Source organism: Zonotrichia leucophrys, chromosome 22, assembly GCF_028769735.1.
Source record: "Zonotrichia leucophrys gambelii isolate GWCS_2022_RI chromosome 22, RI_Zleu_2.0, whole genome shotgun sequence".
NCBI lineage: Eukaryota > Metazoa > Chordata > Aves > Passeriformes > Passerellidae > Zonotrichia > Zonotrichia leucophrys.
The window spans coordinates 4,376,131-4,394,238 of record NC_088191.1 but is presented as its reverse complement, the minus strand read 5'-3'; the positions used below and the strand labels follow the sequence as shown (position 1 = coordinate 4,394,238).

General features: G+C 43.8%; 1 protein-coding gene across 3 annotated transcripts in view; it reads left to right on the top strand.

Annotated features, from left to right (window-relative positions):
• The window catches only part of ENTPD4 (ectonucleoside triphosphate diphosphohydrolase 4), a 38,836-nt gene that overhangs the window by 7,380 nt on the left and 13,348 nt on the right, over window positions 1–18,108 (top strand). For 2 of the 3 annotated variants that reach the window (XM_064731197.1, XM_064731199.1), the window contains 6 exons: window positions 1,000–1,205; window positions 3,705–3,855; window positions 8,390–8,493; window positions 12,363–12,422; window positions 14,787–14,911; window positions 16,322–16,488. In XM_064731197.1, the coding sequence (XP_064587267.1) occupies window positions 1,000–1,205; window positions 3,705–3,855; window positions 8,390–8,493; window positions 12,363–12,422; window positions 14,787–14,911; window positions 16,322–16,488 (813 nt within the window). The remainder of the gene's footprint in view (window positions 1–999; window positions 1,206–3,704; window positions 3,856–8,389; window positions 8,494–12,362; window positions 12,423–14,786; window positions 14,912–16,321; window positions 16,489–18,108) is intronic. The other variant, XM_064731198.1, reaches the window with a different exon arrangement.

The following is an 18,108-nucleotide window of genomic DNA, read 5'->3' as shown; positions in this document are numbered from 1 at the left end:
GACGAATTCACTCTCATTCTACTCAAACCCTTGTGGCTTGGAACTCCTCACCCAAAGTTGGGAATTGTTTCCATGGGCTGAAATCAAAGGCTCGGGTGTTTGTGACTCTGTGCCAAGGTCTCTGAGCCCTCCAGGGCATCCAGAGGAATTTTGTGGGTTCTGAATCACAGGGAGCAGAATTCCCTGCAGCAATTCCCTGCAGCAGTTCCCATTTTGCCCATTCTAAAATCCCCAAAATTCTCCATTTTCACCCAGTGCCAAATTCACTGTCATTTTACTCAAACCTTTGTTGCTTGGAACTCCTCACCCAAAGGTGGGAATTGTTTCCATGGGCTGAAATCAAAGGCTCGGGTGTTTGTGACTCTGTGCCAAGGTCTCTGAGTCCCCTCAGGGTCCTGAGCCCTCCAGGGCATCCAGAGGAATTTTCTGGGTTCTGAATCACAGGGAGCAGAATTCCCTGCAGCAGTTCCCATTTTGCCCATTCTAAAACCCCCAAAATTCTCCATTTTCACCCTGTGACGAATTCACTGTCATTCTACTCAAACCCTTGTGGCTTGGAACTCCTCACCCAAAGTTGGGAATTGTTTCCATGGGCTGAAATCAAAGGCTCAGGTGTTTGTGACTCTGTGCCAAGGTCTCTGAGCCCCTGCCAGGGTCTTGAGCCCTCCAGGGCATCCAGAGGAATTTTCTGGGTTCTGACACACAGGGAGCAGAATTCCCTGCAGCAATTCCCTGCAGCAGTTCCCATTTTGCCCATTCTAAAACCCCCAAAATTCTCCATTTTCACCCTGTGACGAATTCACTCTCATTCTACTCAAACTCTTGTGGCTTGGAACTCCTCACCCAAAGTTGGGAATTGTTTCCATGGGCTGAAATCAAAGGCTCAGGTGTTTGTGACTCTGTGCCAAGGTCTTGAGCCCTCCAGGGCATCCAGAGGAATTTTCTGGGTTCTGAATCACAGGGAGCAGAATTCCCTGCAGCAGTTCCCATTTTGCCCAGGTACCTGGCCAGGGTGAGGGACACGGAGGCCACGGACACCGGGAACCCCAACCTGAGCTACGGCATCGTGGTTGACTGCGGCAGCAGCGGCTCCAGGGTGTTCGTGTACTGCTGGCCCCGGCACAACGGCAACCCCAAGGACCTGCTGGACATCCAGCAGATGAGGGACAGCTCCAGGAAACCCGTGGTGATGAAAATCAAACCAGGTACTGGCAAAAACGTGGAATTTCTCCATGATTTTCTCTCCTAACTCTGATTCCTGCGCTCCAAAGGGGCAGGATAAGGGAAATTTCCAGCATGGAACAACTCCAGGTTTCTTTGGAGTTGGTTTGCAGGAGTTTAAGTCTGGAATGGGGCAGGAGGGAGAGGATTTTCCATTGGACAGGAACAGGAAAAGGTGGTGATGAGAATCAATCCAGGTACTGGGAAAAGTCAGCTCCACGTGGGAATTCCTCCAGGCTTTCCTCTCCTAACTCTCCTTCCCGCACTCCAAAGGGTCTGGATAAAGGATATTTCCATGTTGTCAGTGTGGAACAAGTCCAGGTTTCTTTGGGGTTGGTTTGCAGGGGGTTTTGTGGAGGTTAAAGTCTGAAATAGGCAGCAGGGAGAGGATTTTCTGTGGATAAGGCAGGTGCTGTCCCCACAGGCTGCTGGACATCCAGCAGATGAGGGACAGCTCCAGGAAACCCGTGGTGATGAAAATCAAACCAGGTACTGGCAAAAACGTGGAATTTCTCCATGATTTTCTCTCCTAACTCTGATTCCTGCGCTCCAAAGGGGCAGGATAAGGGAAATTTCCGGCATGGGACAACTCCAGGTTTCTTTGGAGTTGGTTTGCAGGAGTTTAAGTCTGGAATGGGGCAGGAGGGAGAGGATTTTCCATTGGACAGGAACAGGAAAAGGTGGTATTGATATATAGTATGAATAGTATACTATATAAATATATATATAATATTATATAGTATATGAATGTAGTATATGTATATATATATGTAATACATATATAATAGTATATAATATTATATATGTATATATTATAATAGTATACTATTATATTATATATAATAATAATATATTGTAGTATATATTATATGATATATTATAACTATATATATAATTAAAATATATTTATATATTTTACTATATATAATATAATATATGAATAGTATACTGTTCTTTAGTATACTTTACTGTAGCATTCTATAATATAACGTAATGTAACAAGTTTTTACTATTATCTTTTTAGCATTCTGTAAGTATCCTTTCTGTAGATAGTATATAGTATGAATAGTGTACTATATATATATAGGAATATTATGTTATTATATTATAATATTATATATATGAATATTATGTATTATATTATATACATATAATATATGAATATTATTATTAGTATGCTATATATACTGTATATATATCATATAATATAATATATATATTTACTGTATACTATAAGATATATGATAGGTATAATATATATATTATATTATTAATTATATATATGATATAATATAGTATATAATATATTTATACTATATATAATATAATATATGAATAGTGCACTATTCTTTAGTATAGTTTACTGTAGCATTCTATAATATAATGTAACATTACAATTTTCATTATTATGTTTTTAGCATTCTGTAAGTATCCTTTCTGTAGATAGTATATAGTATGATATACTTACTATATATATATATATATGAAGATTAATGTTATTATTTATATTATATATATGAATATTATGTATTATATTATATACATATAATATATGAATATTATTATTAGTATGCTATATATACTGTATATATATCATATAATATATGAATATACTGTTCTTTAGTATAATCTAGTATAGCATAATATGATATGATATACAATATGATATTATATATTAATGTATTATATTAATGATATTATATACGGTAGTATAATGTAATGTAGTGATATGATATATATATATATAATATAAATATATATATACTGTATACTATAGTATATATATAATAGTATAATATATATATTATATACTATAGTATGTATATAATATATATACTGTATACTATATACTATTTATACTATATATAATATAATATATGAATAGTACACTATTCTTTAGTATAGTTTACTGTAGCATTCTATAATATAATGTAACATAACAGTTTTCATTATTATCTTTTTAGCATTCTGTAAGTATCCTTTCTGTAGATAGTATATAGTTAATGTAATATATATATATATAATTCATATATAATACATATATAATGTAATATAATATGATTAATTAGTGTATATATATATATAATCAATGTAAATTATTAATTTACTTGTGTATAATAGCTATTTACTGTATATATATATAATATAATATATGAATATACAGTTCTTTAGTATAATTTAGTACAGCATAATACGTATGATAACAAAAATATATTTATGATATTATTTAATGTGATATATAACGTGATATAATATAGTTAGTTAATGTAATATAATATAGTATAATGTCATATGATATGATACAATATAAATGTAATATAATATGATGTAATATAGTGTAATATATCATAATAATGAATCAGCTTTCTGAGAGCATGGCTCAGGTTCCTCATTCCTCCCCTCCTCGTGGCTCCCCACAATCCCAGCCCGTTTCCCCGGCAGTGCTGCAGCTGCAGCCGTTGCTCTCCCCCTGTGCTGTGCAGGAATTTCGGAGTTTGCCGGCTCTCCCGACAAGGTCAGCGATTACATCTCGCCCCTGCTGAGCTTCGCTGCCGCGCACGTGCCGCGCTCCAAGCACAAGGAGACTCCTCTGTACATCCTGTGCACGGCGGGCATGCGGGTCCTGCCCGAGAGGTGAGCGATCCCTGCTTGGCTTCTTGGGAATTCCAGCTGCGTCCCAGCCGCGCTTCCTGCACTCCAGAGTGGCTGGATAGAGGATATTTCCAGCATGGAACAGCTCCAGGTTTCTTTGGGATTGGTTTGCAGGAGTTTGAGTCCCAAATGGGGCAGAAGGGAGAGGATTTTCCATGGGAAAGCAACAGGAAACTCATTGTGATGAAAATCAAGCCAGGTACAGGGACAAACATGGAATTTGAAATCTCCATGATTTCCTCTCCTAACTCTGCACTCCAGAATGGCTGGATAAAGGATATTTCCAGCATGGAACAGCTCCAGGTTTCTTTGGGATTGGTTTGCAGGAGTTTAAGTCTGGAATGGGGCAGGAGGGAGAGGATTTTCCATGGGACAGCAACAGGAAAAGGTGGTGATGAAAATCAAGCCAGGTGCTGGGAAAAACATGGAATTTCTCCATGATTTCATCTCCTGACTTTGCTTCCTGCACTCCAGAATGGCTGGATAAAGGATATTTCCATGTTGTGAGTTGGAACAGCTCCAGGTTTCTTTGGGATTTGGTTTGCAGGAGTTTAAATGTGGAATGGGGCAGGAGGGAAAAGATTTCCCATGGGAAAGATGCAGGAAACCCGTGGTGATGAAAATCAAACCAGGTACTGGGAGAAATGTGGAATTTCTCCATGATTTCATCTCCTAACTCTGCTTCCTGCACTCCAGAGTGGCTGGATAAAGGATATTTCCATGCTGTGAGTGTTGAAGAGCTCCAGGATTTTTTGGGGTTGGTTTGCAGGAGTTTGAATGTGGAATGGGGCAGGAGGGAGAGGATTTTCCATGGGAAAGATGCAGGAAACTCATTGTGATGAAAATCAAGCCAGGTACTGGGAAAAACATGGAATTTCTCCATGATTTCATCTCTTGACTTTGCTTCCTGCACTCCAGAGTGGCTGGATAGAGGATATTTCCCTGTTGTGGGTGTGGAACAGCTCCAGGGTGTTTTGGGATTGGTTTGCAGGAGTTTAAATGTGGAATGGGGCAGGAGGGAGAGGATTTTCCATGGGACAGCAACAGGAAATTCATTGTGATGAAAATCAAGCCAGGTACTGGGAGAAATGTGGAATTTGAAAATCTCCATGATTTCCTCTCCTAACTCTGCTTCCTGCACTCCAGAGTGGCTGGATAAAGGATATTTCCATGTTGTGAGTGTGGAAGAGCTCCAGGTTTCTTTGGGATTGGTTTGCAGGAGTTTAAATGTGGAATGGGGCAGGAGGGAAAAGATTTTCCATGGGAAAGATGCAGGAAACTCATTGTGATGAAAATCAAACCAGGTACTGGGAAAAACATGGAATTTCTCCATGATTTCATCTCCTAACTCTGCTTCCTGCACTCCAGAGTGGCTGGATAAAGGATATTTCCATGCTGTGAGTGTGGAACAACTCCAGGGGATTTTTAGGATTGGTTTGCAGGAGTTTGAGTCCCAAATGGGGCAGGAGGGAAAAGATTTTCCATGGGAAAGATGCAGGAAACCCGTGGTGATGAAAATCAAGCCAGGTGCTGGGAGAAACGTGGAATTTCTCCATTATCTCCTCTCCTAACTCTGCTTCCTGCACTCCAGAATGGCTGGATAAAGGATATTTCCATGCTGTGAGTGTGGAACAGCTCCAGGATTTTTAGGGGTTGGTTTGCAGGAGTTTGAATATGGAATGGGGCAGGAGGGAGAGGATTTTCCATGGGACAGCAACAGGAAAAGGTGGTGATCAAAGTCAAACAAGGTGCTGGCACAAACTTGGAATTTCTCCATGATTTCCTCTCCAAACTGTGCTTCCTGCACTTCAAAGTGGCTGGATAAGGGAAATTTCCAGGTGGAAGAGCTGCAGGTTTCTTTGGGATTGGTTTGCAGGAGTTTAAGTCTGGAATGGGGCAGGAGGGAGAGGATTTTCCATGGGACAGCAACAGGAAACTCATTGTGATGAAAATCAAGCCAGGTACTGGGAAAAACATGGAATTTCTCCATGATTTCATCTCCTAACTCTGCTTCCTGCACTCCAGAGTGGCTGGATAAAGGATATTTCCATGTTGTGAGTGTGGAACAACTCCAGGGCTTTTTGGGATTTGGTTTGCAGGGAATTTTTAAGACTGGAATGGGGCAGGAGGGAGAGAATCCATGGGACAGGATGAGAATCAGTCTTGGGGAAAGTACTGGGGAAGGTATTGGGAAAAGTCAGCTCCGTGTGGAAATTCCTTCATGGTTTCCTCTCCTAACTCTGCGCTCCATGAGTGGCTGGATAAAGGATATTTCCCTGTTGTGGGTGTGGAACAGCTCCAGGGTGTTTTGGGATTGGTTTGCAGGAGTTTAAATGTGGAATGGGGCAGGAGGGAGAGGATTTTCCATGGGAAAGATGCAGGAAACTCATTGTGATGAAAATCAAGCCAGGGACTGGGAAAAACGTGAATTTCTCCATGATTTCCTCTCCTAACTCTGCTTCCTGCACTCCAGAGTGGCTGGATAAAGGATATTTCCATGTTGTGAGTGTGGAACAACTCCAGGGCTTTTTGGGATTTGGTTTGCAGGGAATTTTTAAGACTGGAATGGGGCAGGAGGGAGAGAATCCATGGGACAGGATGAGAATCAGTCTTGGGGAAAGTACTGGGAAAGGTATTGGGAAAAGTCAGCTCCATGTGGGAATTCCTCCATGGTTTCCTCTCCTAACTCTGCACTCCAGAGTGGCTGGATAAAGGATATTTCCAGCATGGAACAGCTCCAGGTTTCTTTGGGATTGGTTTACAGGAGTTTAAGTGTGGAATGGGGCAGGAGGGAAAAGATTTTCCATGGGAAAGATGCAGGAAACCCGTGGTGATGAAAATCAAGCCAGGTACTGGGAAAAACATGGAATTTCTCCATGATTTCATCTCCTAACTTTGCTTCCTGCACTCCAGAGTGGCTGGATAAAGGATATTTCCCTGTTGTGAGTGTGGAAGAACTCCAGGGTGTTTTGGGATTGGTTTGCAGGAGTTTGAGTCACAAATGGGGTAGGAGAGAGAAGATTTTCCATAGGAAAGAAACAGGAAGATGTTGTGATGAAAATCAATCCAGATACTGGGAAAAGTCAGCTCCGTGTGGGAATTCCTCCATGGTTTCCTCTCCTAACTCTGCGCTCCATGAGTGGCTGGATAAAGGATATTTCCAGCTGGAACAGCTCCAGGTTTCTTTGGGATTTGGTTTGCAGGAGTTTGAGTGTGGAATGGGCAGGAGAGAAGAGATTTTCCATGGGAAAAGAACAGGAAACTCATTGTGATGCAAATCAAACCAGGTACTGGGAAAAATGTGGAATTTCTCCATATATTCATCTCTAACTCTGCTTCCTGCACTCCAGAGTGGCTGGATAAAGGATATTTCCATGTTGAGGTGTTGAAGAGCTCCAGGATTTTTGGGTTGGTTTGCAGGAGTTTAATCGAATGGGGCAGGACGAGAGAGATTTTCCATGGGACAGCAACAGGAAATTCATTGTGATGAAAATCAAGCCAGGTACTGGGAAAACGTGGAATGTTGAAACTCTCCATGATTCCTCTCCTAACTCTCTGCACTCCAGAGTGGCTGGATAAAGGATATTTCCATGCTGTGATGTGGAACAGCTCCAGGTGTTTTGGGTTGGTTTGCAGGAGTTTGAATGTGGAATGGGGCAGGAGGGAGAGGATTTTCCATGGGAAGCAACAGGAAAATTGATGATGAAAATCAAGCCAGGTGCTGGGAAAAACATGGAATTTCTCCATTTCATCTCCTGACTTTGCTTCCTGCACTCCAGAGTGGCTGGATAAAGGATATTCCAGCATGGAAAGCTCCAGGTTTTTTGGGGTTGGTTTGCAGGAGTTTGAGTCCCAATGGGGCAGGAGGAGAGGATTTTCCATGGGAAAGAATGCAGGAAATCCTTGTGATGAAAATCAAGCCAGGTACTGGGAGAAACGTGGAATTTCTCCATTGTCTCCTCTCCTAACTCTGCTTCCTGCACTCCAGAGTGGCTGGATAAAGGATATTTCCATGCTGTGAGTGTGGAAGAACTCCAGGGTGTTTTGGGGTTGGTTTGCAGGAGTTTAAATCTGGAATGGGGCAGGAGAGAGAGGATTTTCCATGGGACAGCAGCAGGATGAGGTGGTGATGAAAATCAGTTGAGGTACTGGGAAAAGCATGGAATTTCTCCATGATTTCATCTCCTAACTCTGCTTCCTGCACTGAAACGTGGCTGGATAAAGGGTATTTCCATGCTGTGAGTGTGGAAGAACTCCAGGGTGTTTTGGGATTGGTTTGCAGGAGTTTAAATGTGGAATGGGGCAGGAGGGAAAAGATTTTCCATGGGACAACAACAGGAAAATGTGATGATGAAAATCAAGCCAGGTACTGGGAAAAACATGGAATTTCTCCATGATTTCATCTCCTAACTCTCCTTCCTGCACTCCAGAGGGGCTGGATCAAGGATATTTCCAGCTTGCACAGCTCCAGGTTTTTTGGGATTGCTTTAATCGGATTTTTGGTGGAATTTTGCAGCCAGCAGAAAGCCATCCTGGAGGATCTGCTGACCGACATCCCCGTGCACTTCGATTTCCTCTTCTCTGACTCCCACGCTGAGGTGATTTCTGGCAAGCAGGAAGGTGGGTGAGCCTTGGGAGAGGGTCTGGGAATATTTGGGATTTCCAGGGGATGATTTGGGGTATTTTGAAATTATTTTTTCAAATCCTGCTTTGCTTGAGAGCCTTTATTCCTCAGGAAAAGAATATTTCTTTGTTCTTCTGGAATATTCCTTTGTTCCTCTGGCCTCCTGATGGGCCAAATATTTCCTGATTATCCCTGAAAAATTACTGGAATTCAATCTGGGAAATATTTAGGATTTCCTCTAATAGAACTGAATCTGGAAAATATTTAGAAATTCCTCTAATGTAGTTGAATCTGGAAAATATTTGGGGTTTCCAAGGGAATACTTGGGGGGTTTTTGTTGCATTTTCAAATCCTGATTGGCCAAATCTTTGCTGATTATCCCTGAAAATTTAATGGAATTGAATCTGGAAAATATTTAGAATTTCCAAGGGATTATTTGGGGTATTTTGAAATTATTTTTTCAAATCCTGCTTTGCTTGAGAGCCTTTATTCCTCAGGAAAAGAATATTTCTTTGTTCTTCTGGAATATTCCTTTGTTCCTCTGGCCTCATGATGGGCCAGATATTTCCTGATTATCCCAGAAAAATTACTGGAATTCAGTCTGGAAAATATTTAGGATTTCTCCTAATGCAGTTGAATCTGGAAAATATTTGGGATTTCCAAGGGAAGATTTGGGGTGTTTTTGTTGCTTTTTCAAATCCTGATTGGCCAAATGTTTGCTGATTATCCCTGAAAATTTACAATTTACTGGAATTCAATGTGGACAATATTTAGGATTTCCTTTAATGGAATTGAATCTGGAAAATATTTGGGATTTCCAGGGGATGATTGGGAGAATTTTGGTTGCTTTTTCAAATCCTGCTTTCCTTGAGAACCTTTATTCCTCAGGAGATCTGGAGTGTGAGATCTGGAGCTCCTGATGGGCCAGATATTTTCTGATTATCCCTGAAAATTTAATGGAATTCAATCTGTGAAATATTTAGGATTTCCTCTAATGGAGCTGAATCTGGAAAATATTTAGAAATTCCTCTAATGCAGTTGAATCTGGAAAATATTTGGGATTTCCAAGGGAAGACTTGGGGTGTTTTTGTTGCTTTTTCAAATCCTGATTGGCCAAATCTTTGCTGATTATCCCTGGAAATTTAATGGAGTTGAATCTGGAAAATATTTAGAATTTCCAAGGGATTATTTGGGGTATTTTTAAATTATTTTTTTCAAATCCTGCTTTGCTTGAGAGCCTTCATTCCTCAGGAAAAGAATATTTCTTTGTTCTTCTGGAATATTCCTTTGTTCCTCTGGCCTCATGATGGGCCAGATATTTCCTGATTATCCCAGAAAAATTACTGGAATTCAATCTGGGAAATATTTAGGATTTCTTCTAATGGAACTGAATCTGGAAAATATTTAGGAATTCGTCTAATGCAGTTGAATCTGGAAAATATTTGGGATTTCCGGGGTGTTTTTGTTGCATTTTCAAATCCTGATTGGCCAAATCTTTGCTGATTATCCCTGAAAATTTACTGGAATTCAATCTGGAAAATATTTGGGATTTCCAAGGGATTATTTGGGGTATTTTTATTGGTTTTTCAAATCCTGCCTTGCTTGAGAGCCTTCATTCCTCAGGAGCTCTGGAGTTCCTGAGTGGCCAAATGTTTGCTGATTATCCCTGAAAATTTACAATTTACTGGAATTCAATGTGGAAAATATTTAGGATTTCTTCTAGTGGAACTGAATCTGGAAAATATTTGGGATTTCCAAGGGATGATTTAGGGAATTTTGGCTGCTTTTTCAAATCCTGCTTTGCTTGAGAGCCTTTATTCCTCAGGAAAAGAATATTTCTTTGTTCTTCTGGAATATTCCTTTGTTCCTCTGGCCTCATGATGGGCCAGATATTTCCTGATTATCCCAGAAAAATTACTGGAATTCAGTCTGGAAAATATTTAGGATTTCCTCTAATAGAACTGAATCTGGAAAATATTTAGGAATTTGTCTAATGCAGTTGAATCTGGAAAATATTTGGGATTTCCAAGGGAAGATTTGGGGTGGTTTTGTTGCTTTTTCAAATCCTGATTGGCCAAATCTTTGCTGATTATCCCTGAAAATTTAATGGAATTGAATCTGGAAAATATTTAGAATTTCCAGGGGATTATTTGGGGTATTTTGAAATTATTTTTTTCAAATCCTGCCTTGCTTGAGGGCCTTTGTTCCTCAGGAGCTCTGGAGTTCCTGAGTGGCCAAATCTTTGCTGATTATCCCTGAAAATTTACAATTTACTGGAATTCAATGTGGAAAATATTTAGGATTTCTTCTAGTGGAACTGAATCTGGAAAATATTTGGGATTTCCAAGGGATGATTGGGAGAATTTTGGTTGCTTTTTCAAATCCTGCTTTGCTTGAGAGCCTTCATTCCTCAGGAAAAGAATATTTCTTTGTTCTTCTGGAATATTCCTTTGTTCCTCTGGCCTCATGATGGGCCAGATATTTGCTGATTATCCCAGAAAAATTACTGGAATTCAATCTGGGAAATATTTAGGATTTCCTGTAATGGAACTGAATCTGGAAAATATTTAGAAATTCCTCTAATGCAGTTGAATCTGGAAAATATTTGGGATTTCCAAGGGAATACTTGGGGTGTTTTTGTTGCATTTTCAAATCCTGATTGGCCAAATCTTTGCTGATTATCCCTGAAAATTTACTGGAATTCAATCTGGGAAATATTTAGAATTTCCAGGGGATGATTTGGGGTATTTTTATTGGTTTTTCAAATTCTGCTTTGCTTGAGAGCCTTCATTCCTCAGGAAAAGAATATTTCATTGTTCTTCTGGAATATTCCTTGGTTCCTCTGGCCTCATGATGGGCCAGATATTTCCTGATTATCCCAGAAAAATTACTGGAATTCAATGTGGAAAATATTTAGGATTTCTTCTAATAGAACTGGATCTGGAAAATATTTAGGATTTCCTCTAATGCAGTTGAATCCGGAAAATATTTGGGATTTCCAAGGGAAGATTTGGGGGTTTTTGTTGCTTTTTCAAATCCTGATTGGCCAAATCTTTGCTGATTATCCCTGAAAATTTAATGGAGTTGAATCTGGAAAATATTTAGAATTTCCACGGTATTAATTGGGATATTTTGAAATTATTTTTTCAAATCCTGCTTTGCTTGAGAGCCTTTATTCCTCAGGAAAAGAATATTTCTTTGTTCTTCTGGAATATTCCTTTGTTCCTCTGGCCTCATGATGGGCCAGATATTTCCTGATTATCCCTGAAAAATTACTGGAATTCAATCTGGGAAATATTTAGGAATTCCTCTAATGCAGTTGAATCTGGAAAATATTTGGGATTTCCAAGGGAATACTTGGGGTGTTTTTGTTGCATTTTCAAATCCTGATTGGCCAAATCTTTGCTGATTCTCCCTGAAAATTTACTGGCACCGAATCCATTTCCTGTAGAGGGAGGGGAAGGATAAATCCCAACATTCCTGATGGAAGGAACTTTCGGGATGAGATGATTTAAAAGCAGAGATATTTTGGTTTGATCACCAGAACCTTAAAATCCCTTTAAAATTTCATTTCCTTCAATTCTTTCCTGGATTTTGCACATCAAAGTGGTTTTAATTCATTCAGCCAGGAATTTTATCCTGGCATTGACCTGGGAGAGGAGGAAACCATCAGGAATCCCTGATGGAATTGATGATTTCCCAGGAATGTTTAACTTCTACAATTTATAAAATAAAAATGAGCATTAACAGAGCTGAACTCATCCAGAAAAAAAAAAAAAAAGGAAATTAAAATGTTTCAATCTGCTTTCAAGTCCATCATCCAGCTGTTGCTGGAATTCCAGATGTGTTCCGTTTCCTCCTGCAGGAGTCTATGCATGGATTGGGATCAACTTTGTCCTTGGGAGATTCGAGCACACGGACGATGGTGAGGATCTGAGGGGGGGCAATTCCAGATGTTGGGGTGGGAATTGCATTGCCAGATGTTGGGAGGCAATTCCAGCCATGGGAGTTGCATTTCCAGATGTTGGGATGCAGTTCCAGCCATGGGAATTGAATTTCCAGGTGTTGGGATGCAGTTCCAGCCATGGGAATTGCATTTCCAGATGTTGGGATGCAATTCCAGCCATGGGAATTGCACTTCCAGATGTTGGGATCCAATTCCAGCCATGGGAATTGAATTTCCAGATGTTGAGATGCAGTTCCACCCATAGGAGTTGCACTTCCAGATGTTGGGAAGCAGTTCCAGCCATGGGAATTTAACTTCCAGGTGTTGGGAAGCAATTCCAACCAGGGGAGTTGCATTTCCAGATGTTGGAATCCAATTCCAGCCATGGGAATTGAATTTCCAGATGTTGGGATGCAATTCCAGCCATGGGAGTTGAATTTCCAGATGTTGGGATGTATTTCCATCCAGATGTTGGGATCCAATTCCAGCCATAGGCGTTGCACTTCCAGATGTTGGGATGCAATTCCAGCCATGGGAATTGCATTTCCAGATGTTGAGATGCAGTTCCAGCCATGGGAATTGAATTTCCAGATGTTGGGATACAATTCCATCCAGATGTTGGGAAGCAATTCCAGCCATAGGAGTTGCACTTCCAGATGTTGAGATGCAGTTCCAGCCATGGGAATTGAATTTCCAGATGTTGGGATCCAATTCCAGCCATGGGAGTTGCATTTCCAGATGTTGGGATGCAATTCCATCCAGATGTTGGGAAGCAATTCCAGCCATAGGAGTTGCACTTCCAGATGTTGGGAAGCATTTCCAGCCATAGGAGTTGCAGTTCCAGCCATGGGAGTTGCATTTCCAGATGTTGGGCAGCAGTTCCAGCCAGATGTTGGCAGCTGCTGCAGGGTTGGGTTGGCTCCACTCCCGCCTGGAGCTTTGGCAGCCGCCGGCAGCAGCTCCTGGGGGCCCTCCCTGGCTGATCCCCGGGAGCTTTCCCAGTTTCCCACTGATTTTTCCCTATTTCCCACTGATTTTTCCCAGTTTCCCACTGATTTTTCCCTATTTCCCACTGATTTTTCCCAGTTTCCCATTGATCTTTTCCCTATTTCCCATTGATTTTTCTGCATTTCCCATTGATTTTTCTCTGTATCCCATTGACTTTTCCCTTTTTTTCCCCAGAGGACGAGGCCGTGGTGGAGGTGCAGGTCCCAGGCCAGAAGTGCAGGGATTTTTCCCAGTTCCCCACTGATTTTTCCCATTGATTTTCCCTGTTTCCCATTGATTTTCCCTATTTCCCAGTGATTTTTCCAGAAGATGAAGCCATGGTGGAGGTGCAGGTCCCAGGCAGTGAGCACAGGGATTTTAACCTATTTCCCATGAATTTTCCCCATTTTTTCCCATTGATTTTTTCCCTCTTTCCCATTGATTTTTCCAGAGGATGAGGCCATGGTGGAGGTGCAGGTCCTGGGCAGGGAACACACAGGGATTTTCTCAGTTTCCTATTTATTTTTCCCTTTTCCCCAGTGATTTTTTCCCTTTTTTTCCCAGAAGATGAGGCCGTGGTGGAGGTGCAGGTCCAGGGCAGTGATCACAGGGATTTTTCCCCATTTCTCATGGATTTTTCCCTGTATCCCATTGACTTTTCCCATTTTTTCCCAGAGGATGAGGCCATAGTGGAGGTCCCTGGCAGCGAGCACAGGGATTTTAACCTATTTCCCATGAATTTTTCCCGTTTTTCCCAGAGGACGAGGCCGTGGTGGAGGTGCAGGTCCCAGGCCAGAAGTGCAGGGATTTTTCCCAGTTCCCCACTGATTTTTCCCATTGATTTTCCCTGTTTCCCATTGATTTTTCCCTGTTTCCCATTGATTTTCCCTGTTTCCCATTGATTTTTCCCTGTTTCCCATTGATTTTTCCCTCTTTCCCATTGATTTTTCCAGAGGATGACGCCATGGTGGAGGTGCAGGTCCTGGGCAGGGAACACACAGGGATTTTCTCAGTTTCCTATTTATTTTTCCCTTTTCCCCAGTGATTTTTTCCCTTTTTTCCCATGGATTTTTCCCATTTTCCCATTGACTTTTCCCATTTTTTTCCAGAGGACGAGGCCGTGGTGGAGGTGCAGGTCCCAGGCCAGAAGTGCAGGGATTTTTCCCAGTTCCCCACTGATTTTTCCCATTGATTTTTCCCTGTATCCCATTGATTTTTCCCTGTTTTCCATTGATTTTAACCTATTTTCCATGATTTTTTCCCATTTTTTCCCAGAGGATGAGGCCGTGGTGGAGGTGCAGGTCCCAGGCAGTGATCACAGGGATTTTTAACCTATTTCCCATGAATTTTTCCCAGAGGACGAGGCCGTGGTGGAGGTCCCTGGCAGCGAGCACCACGATCCCATTTTCCGCAAGAGAACCGTGGGGATCCTGGACATGGGCGGCGTCTCCACGCAGATCGCCTACGAGGTGCCCCAGAGTGTAAGCCCCGCCCTGCCCCGCCCAGCCCTGCCCCGCCCCGCCCTGCCCCACCCTGCCCCGCCCAGCCCCGCCCTGCCCCGCCCAGCCCTGCCCGCCCACCCTGCCCTGCCGCCCTGCCCTGCCCGCCCTGCCCTGCCCCGCCCTGCCCCGCCCTGCCCCGCCCTGCCCCGCCCTGCCCTGCCCCCGCCCTGCCCTGCCCGCCCGCCCTGCCCGCCCCGCCCTGCCCTGCCCAGCCCTGCCCTGCCCTGCCCTGCCCCGCCCAGCCCCGCCCGCCCCGCCCTGCCCTGCCCCGCCCCGCCCTGCCCTGCCCCGCCCTGCCCCGCCCAGCCCCGCCCTGCCCCGCCCTGCCCTGCCCCGCCCTGCCCCGCCCTGCCCCGCCCTGCCCTGCCCTGCCCCGCCCCGCCCCGCCCCGCCCCGCCCCGCCCCGCCCCGCCCCGCCCCGCCCTGCCCTGCCCTGCCCCGCCCTGCCCCGCCCTGCCCCGCCCTGCCCTGCCCCGCCCTGCCCCGCCCTGCCTCCCCCTCCAGGGCTCAGTTCAGCTCCTTTTGAGATCTTCGAGATCTCTTCCACGATGTGGAAGAGATGGGGGAAATTCGAGGTGTCCAAGACGTCCAAAAAATTCATTTTTGGATCAGGACCATCCCAATGATTCCTGATTTTGCTGTTGGATTGATGATCTTCAAGATCTTCAAGATCTTTTCCAACCAGAACACCTCCATGATCCCATGGGAATATTCTTTATCCAGAGTGCAGGAAGCACAGACAGGAGAGGAAAGCATGAAAGAGTTGGGTGAAATTAAAGGTGTCCAAGACATCAAAAAAAATTCATTTTTGGATCAGGGCCATCCCAATGATTCCTGATTTTGTTGTTGGATTGATGATCTTCAAGATCTTCAAGATCTTTTCCAACCAATAACCTCCACAATCCTGTGGGAATATCCTTTATCCAGAACACAGGACACATAGACAGGAGAGGAAAGCACTAAAGAGATGGGTGAAATTAGAGGTGTCCAAGCATCCCAAAAAATTCATTTTAGGATCAGGACCATCCCAATGATTCCTGATTTTACTGGATCAGGGTGCAGCAAGCACAGACAGAAAAGCATGAAAGAGATGGGTGAAATTAGAGGTGTCCAAGACATCCCAAAAAATTCATTTTAGGATCAGGACCATCCCAATGATTCCTGATTTTGCTGTTGAATTGATGATCTTCAAGATCTTCAAGATCTTTTCCAACCAATAACCTCCACAATCCTGTGGGAATATCCTTTATCCAGAGTGCAGGAAGCAGAGACAGGAGAAGAAAGCCCTAAAGAAATGGGTGATGGGTGAACTTAAAGATGTCCAAGACATACAAAAAATTAATTTTCGCGTCAGAACCGTCCAAATGATTCCTGATTTTGCTGCTGCAGGAGGAGGTGGCCAAGAGCCTGCTGGCCGAGGTGAACCTGGGCTGTGACGCGCACCAGACGGAGCACGTGTACCGCGTGTACGTGGCCACCTTCCTGGGCTTCGGCGGCAACGCCGCGCGCCGGCGCTACGAGGAGAGCCTGTTCTCCAGCAGCCTGCTCAGGAACAGGTACAGACCCATGGCAGGGACAGCCTGGAGCTGCCCGGGGTCCTGGGAAGGTGGGAGTGATCCTGGGTGTTGTGTGGGAAGGGAAAATCTGGGAGGTGGAGAGGGATTCCCATCAGGAGTTGGAGCATTGGGTCAAACTGAAGTTTAGGTTGGATTTTGGGAAGGAATTCCCAATATGAGGGTGGTGAAAGGGATGGAATGGAATTCCCAGAGCAGCTCCATCCCTGGAAGTGTCCAAGGTCAGCTTGGAGCAGTTTGGGGTCATGGTCCTGGGAAGGTGGGAATGATCCTGGGCATTGTGGGAAGGGAAAATCTGGGAGGCGGAGAGGGATTCCCCTCAGGAGTTGGAGCATTGGGTCAAACTGAAGTTAAGGTTGGATTTTGGGAAGGAATTCCCAATATGAGGGTGGTGAGGGCTGCGATGGAATTCCCAGAGAAGCTGTGGCTGCTCCATCCCTGAAAGTGTCCAAGGTCAGCTTGGAGCAGTCTGGGGTCATGGTCCTGGAAAGGTGGGAATGATTCTGGATGTTGTGTGGAGAGATCATGGCACTTCCAGTGTGGGAAGGGAAAATCTGGGAGGTGGAGAGGGATTCCCCTCAGGAGTTGGAGCATTGGGTCAAACTGAAGTTTAGGTTGGATTTCGGGAAGGAATTCCCAATATGAGGGTGGTGAAAGGGATGGAATGGAATTCCCAGAGCAGCTCCATCCCTGGAAGTGTCCAAGGTCAGCTTGGAGCAGCCTGGGACAGGGGAAGGTGGTCCTGGAAAGATGGGAATGATTTTGGATCTTGTGTGGAGAGATCACAGCACTTCCAGTGTGGGAAGTGGAGGAGGGATTCCTGCTCAGGAGTTGGAGCATTGGGTCAAACTGAGGTTTAGGTTGGATTTATGGAAGGAATTCCCAATATGAGGGTGGTGAAGGGGATGGAATGGAATTCCCAGAGAAGCTGTGGCTGCTCCATCCCTGGGAGTGTCCAAGGTCAGCTTGGAGCAGTCTGGGGTCATGGTCCTGGAAAGGTGGGAATGATCCTGGGCATTGTGGGAAGGGAAAATCTGGGAAGTGGAGAGGGATTCCTCCTCAGGAGTTGGAGTCAGCTGAAAAAGTGGAAATTTAGGTTGGATTTATGGAAGGAATTCCCAATATGAGGTTGGTGAGGGCTGGGATGGAATTCCCAGAGCAGCTGTGGCTGCCCCTGGATCCCTGGAAGTGTCCAAGGCCAGGTTGAAGCAGACTCGGGTGGTGGTCCTGGAAAGATGGGAATGATTCTGGATGTTGTGTGGAGAGATCAAGGCATGTCTGGTGTGGGAAGGGAAAATCTGGGAGGTGGAGAGGGATTCCCCTCAGGAGTTGGAGCATTGGGTCAAACTGAAGTTTAGGTTGGATTTCAGGAAGGAATTCCCAATGTGAGGGTGGTGAAAGAGATGGAATGGAATTCTCAGAGCAGCTTCATCCCTGGAAGTGTCTAAGGTCAGCTTGGAGCAGTCTGGGGTTATGGTCCTGGAAAGGTGGGAATGATCCTGGGCATTGTGGGAAGGGAAAATCTGGGAAGTGGAGGAGGGATTCCTCCTCAGGAGTTGGAGCATTGGGTCAAACTGAAGTTTAGGTTGGATTTATGGAAGG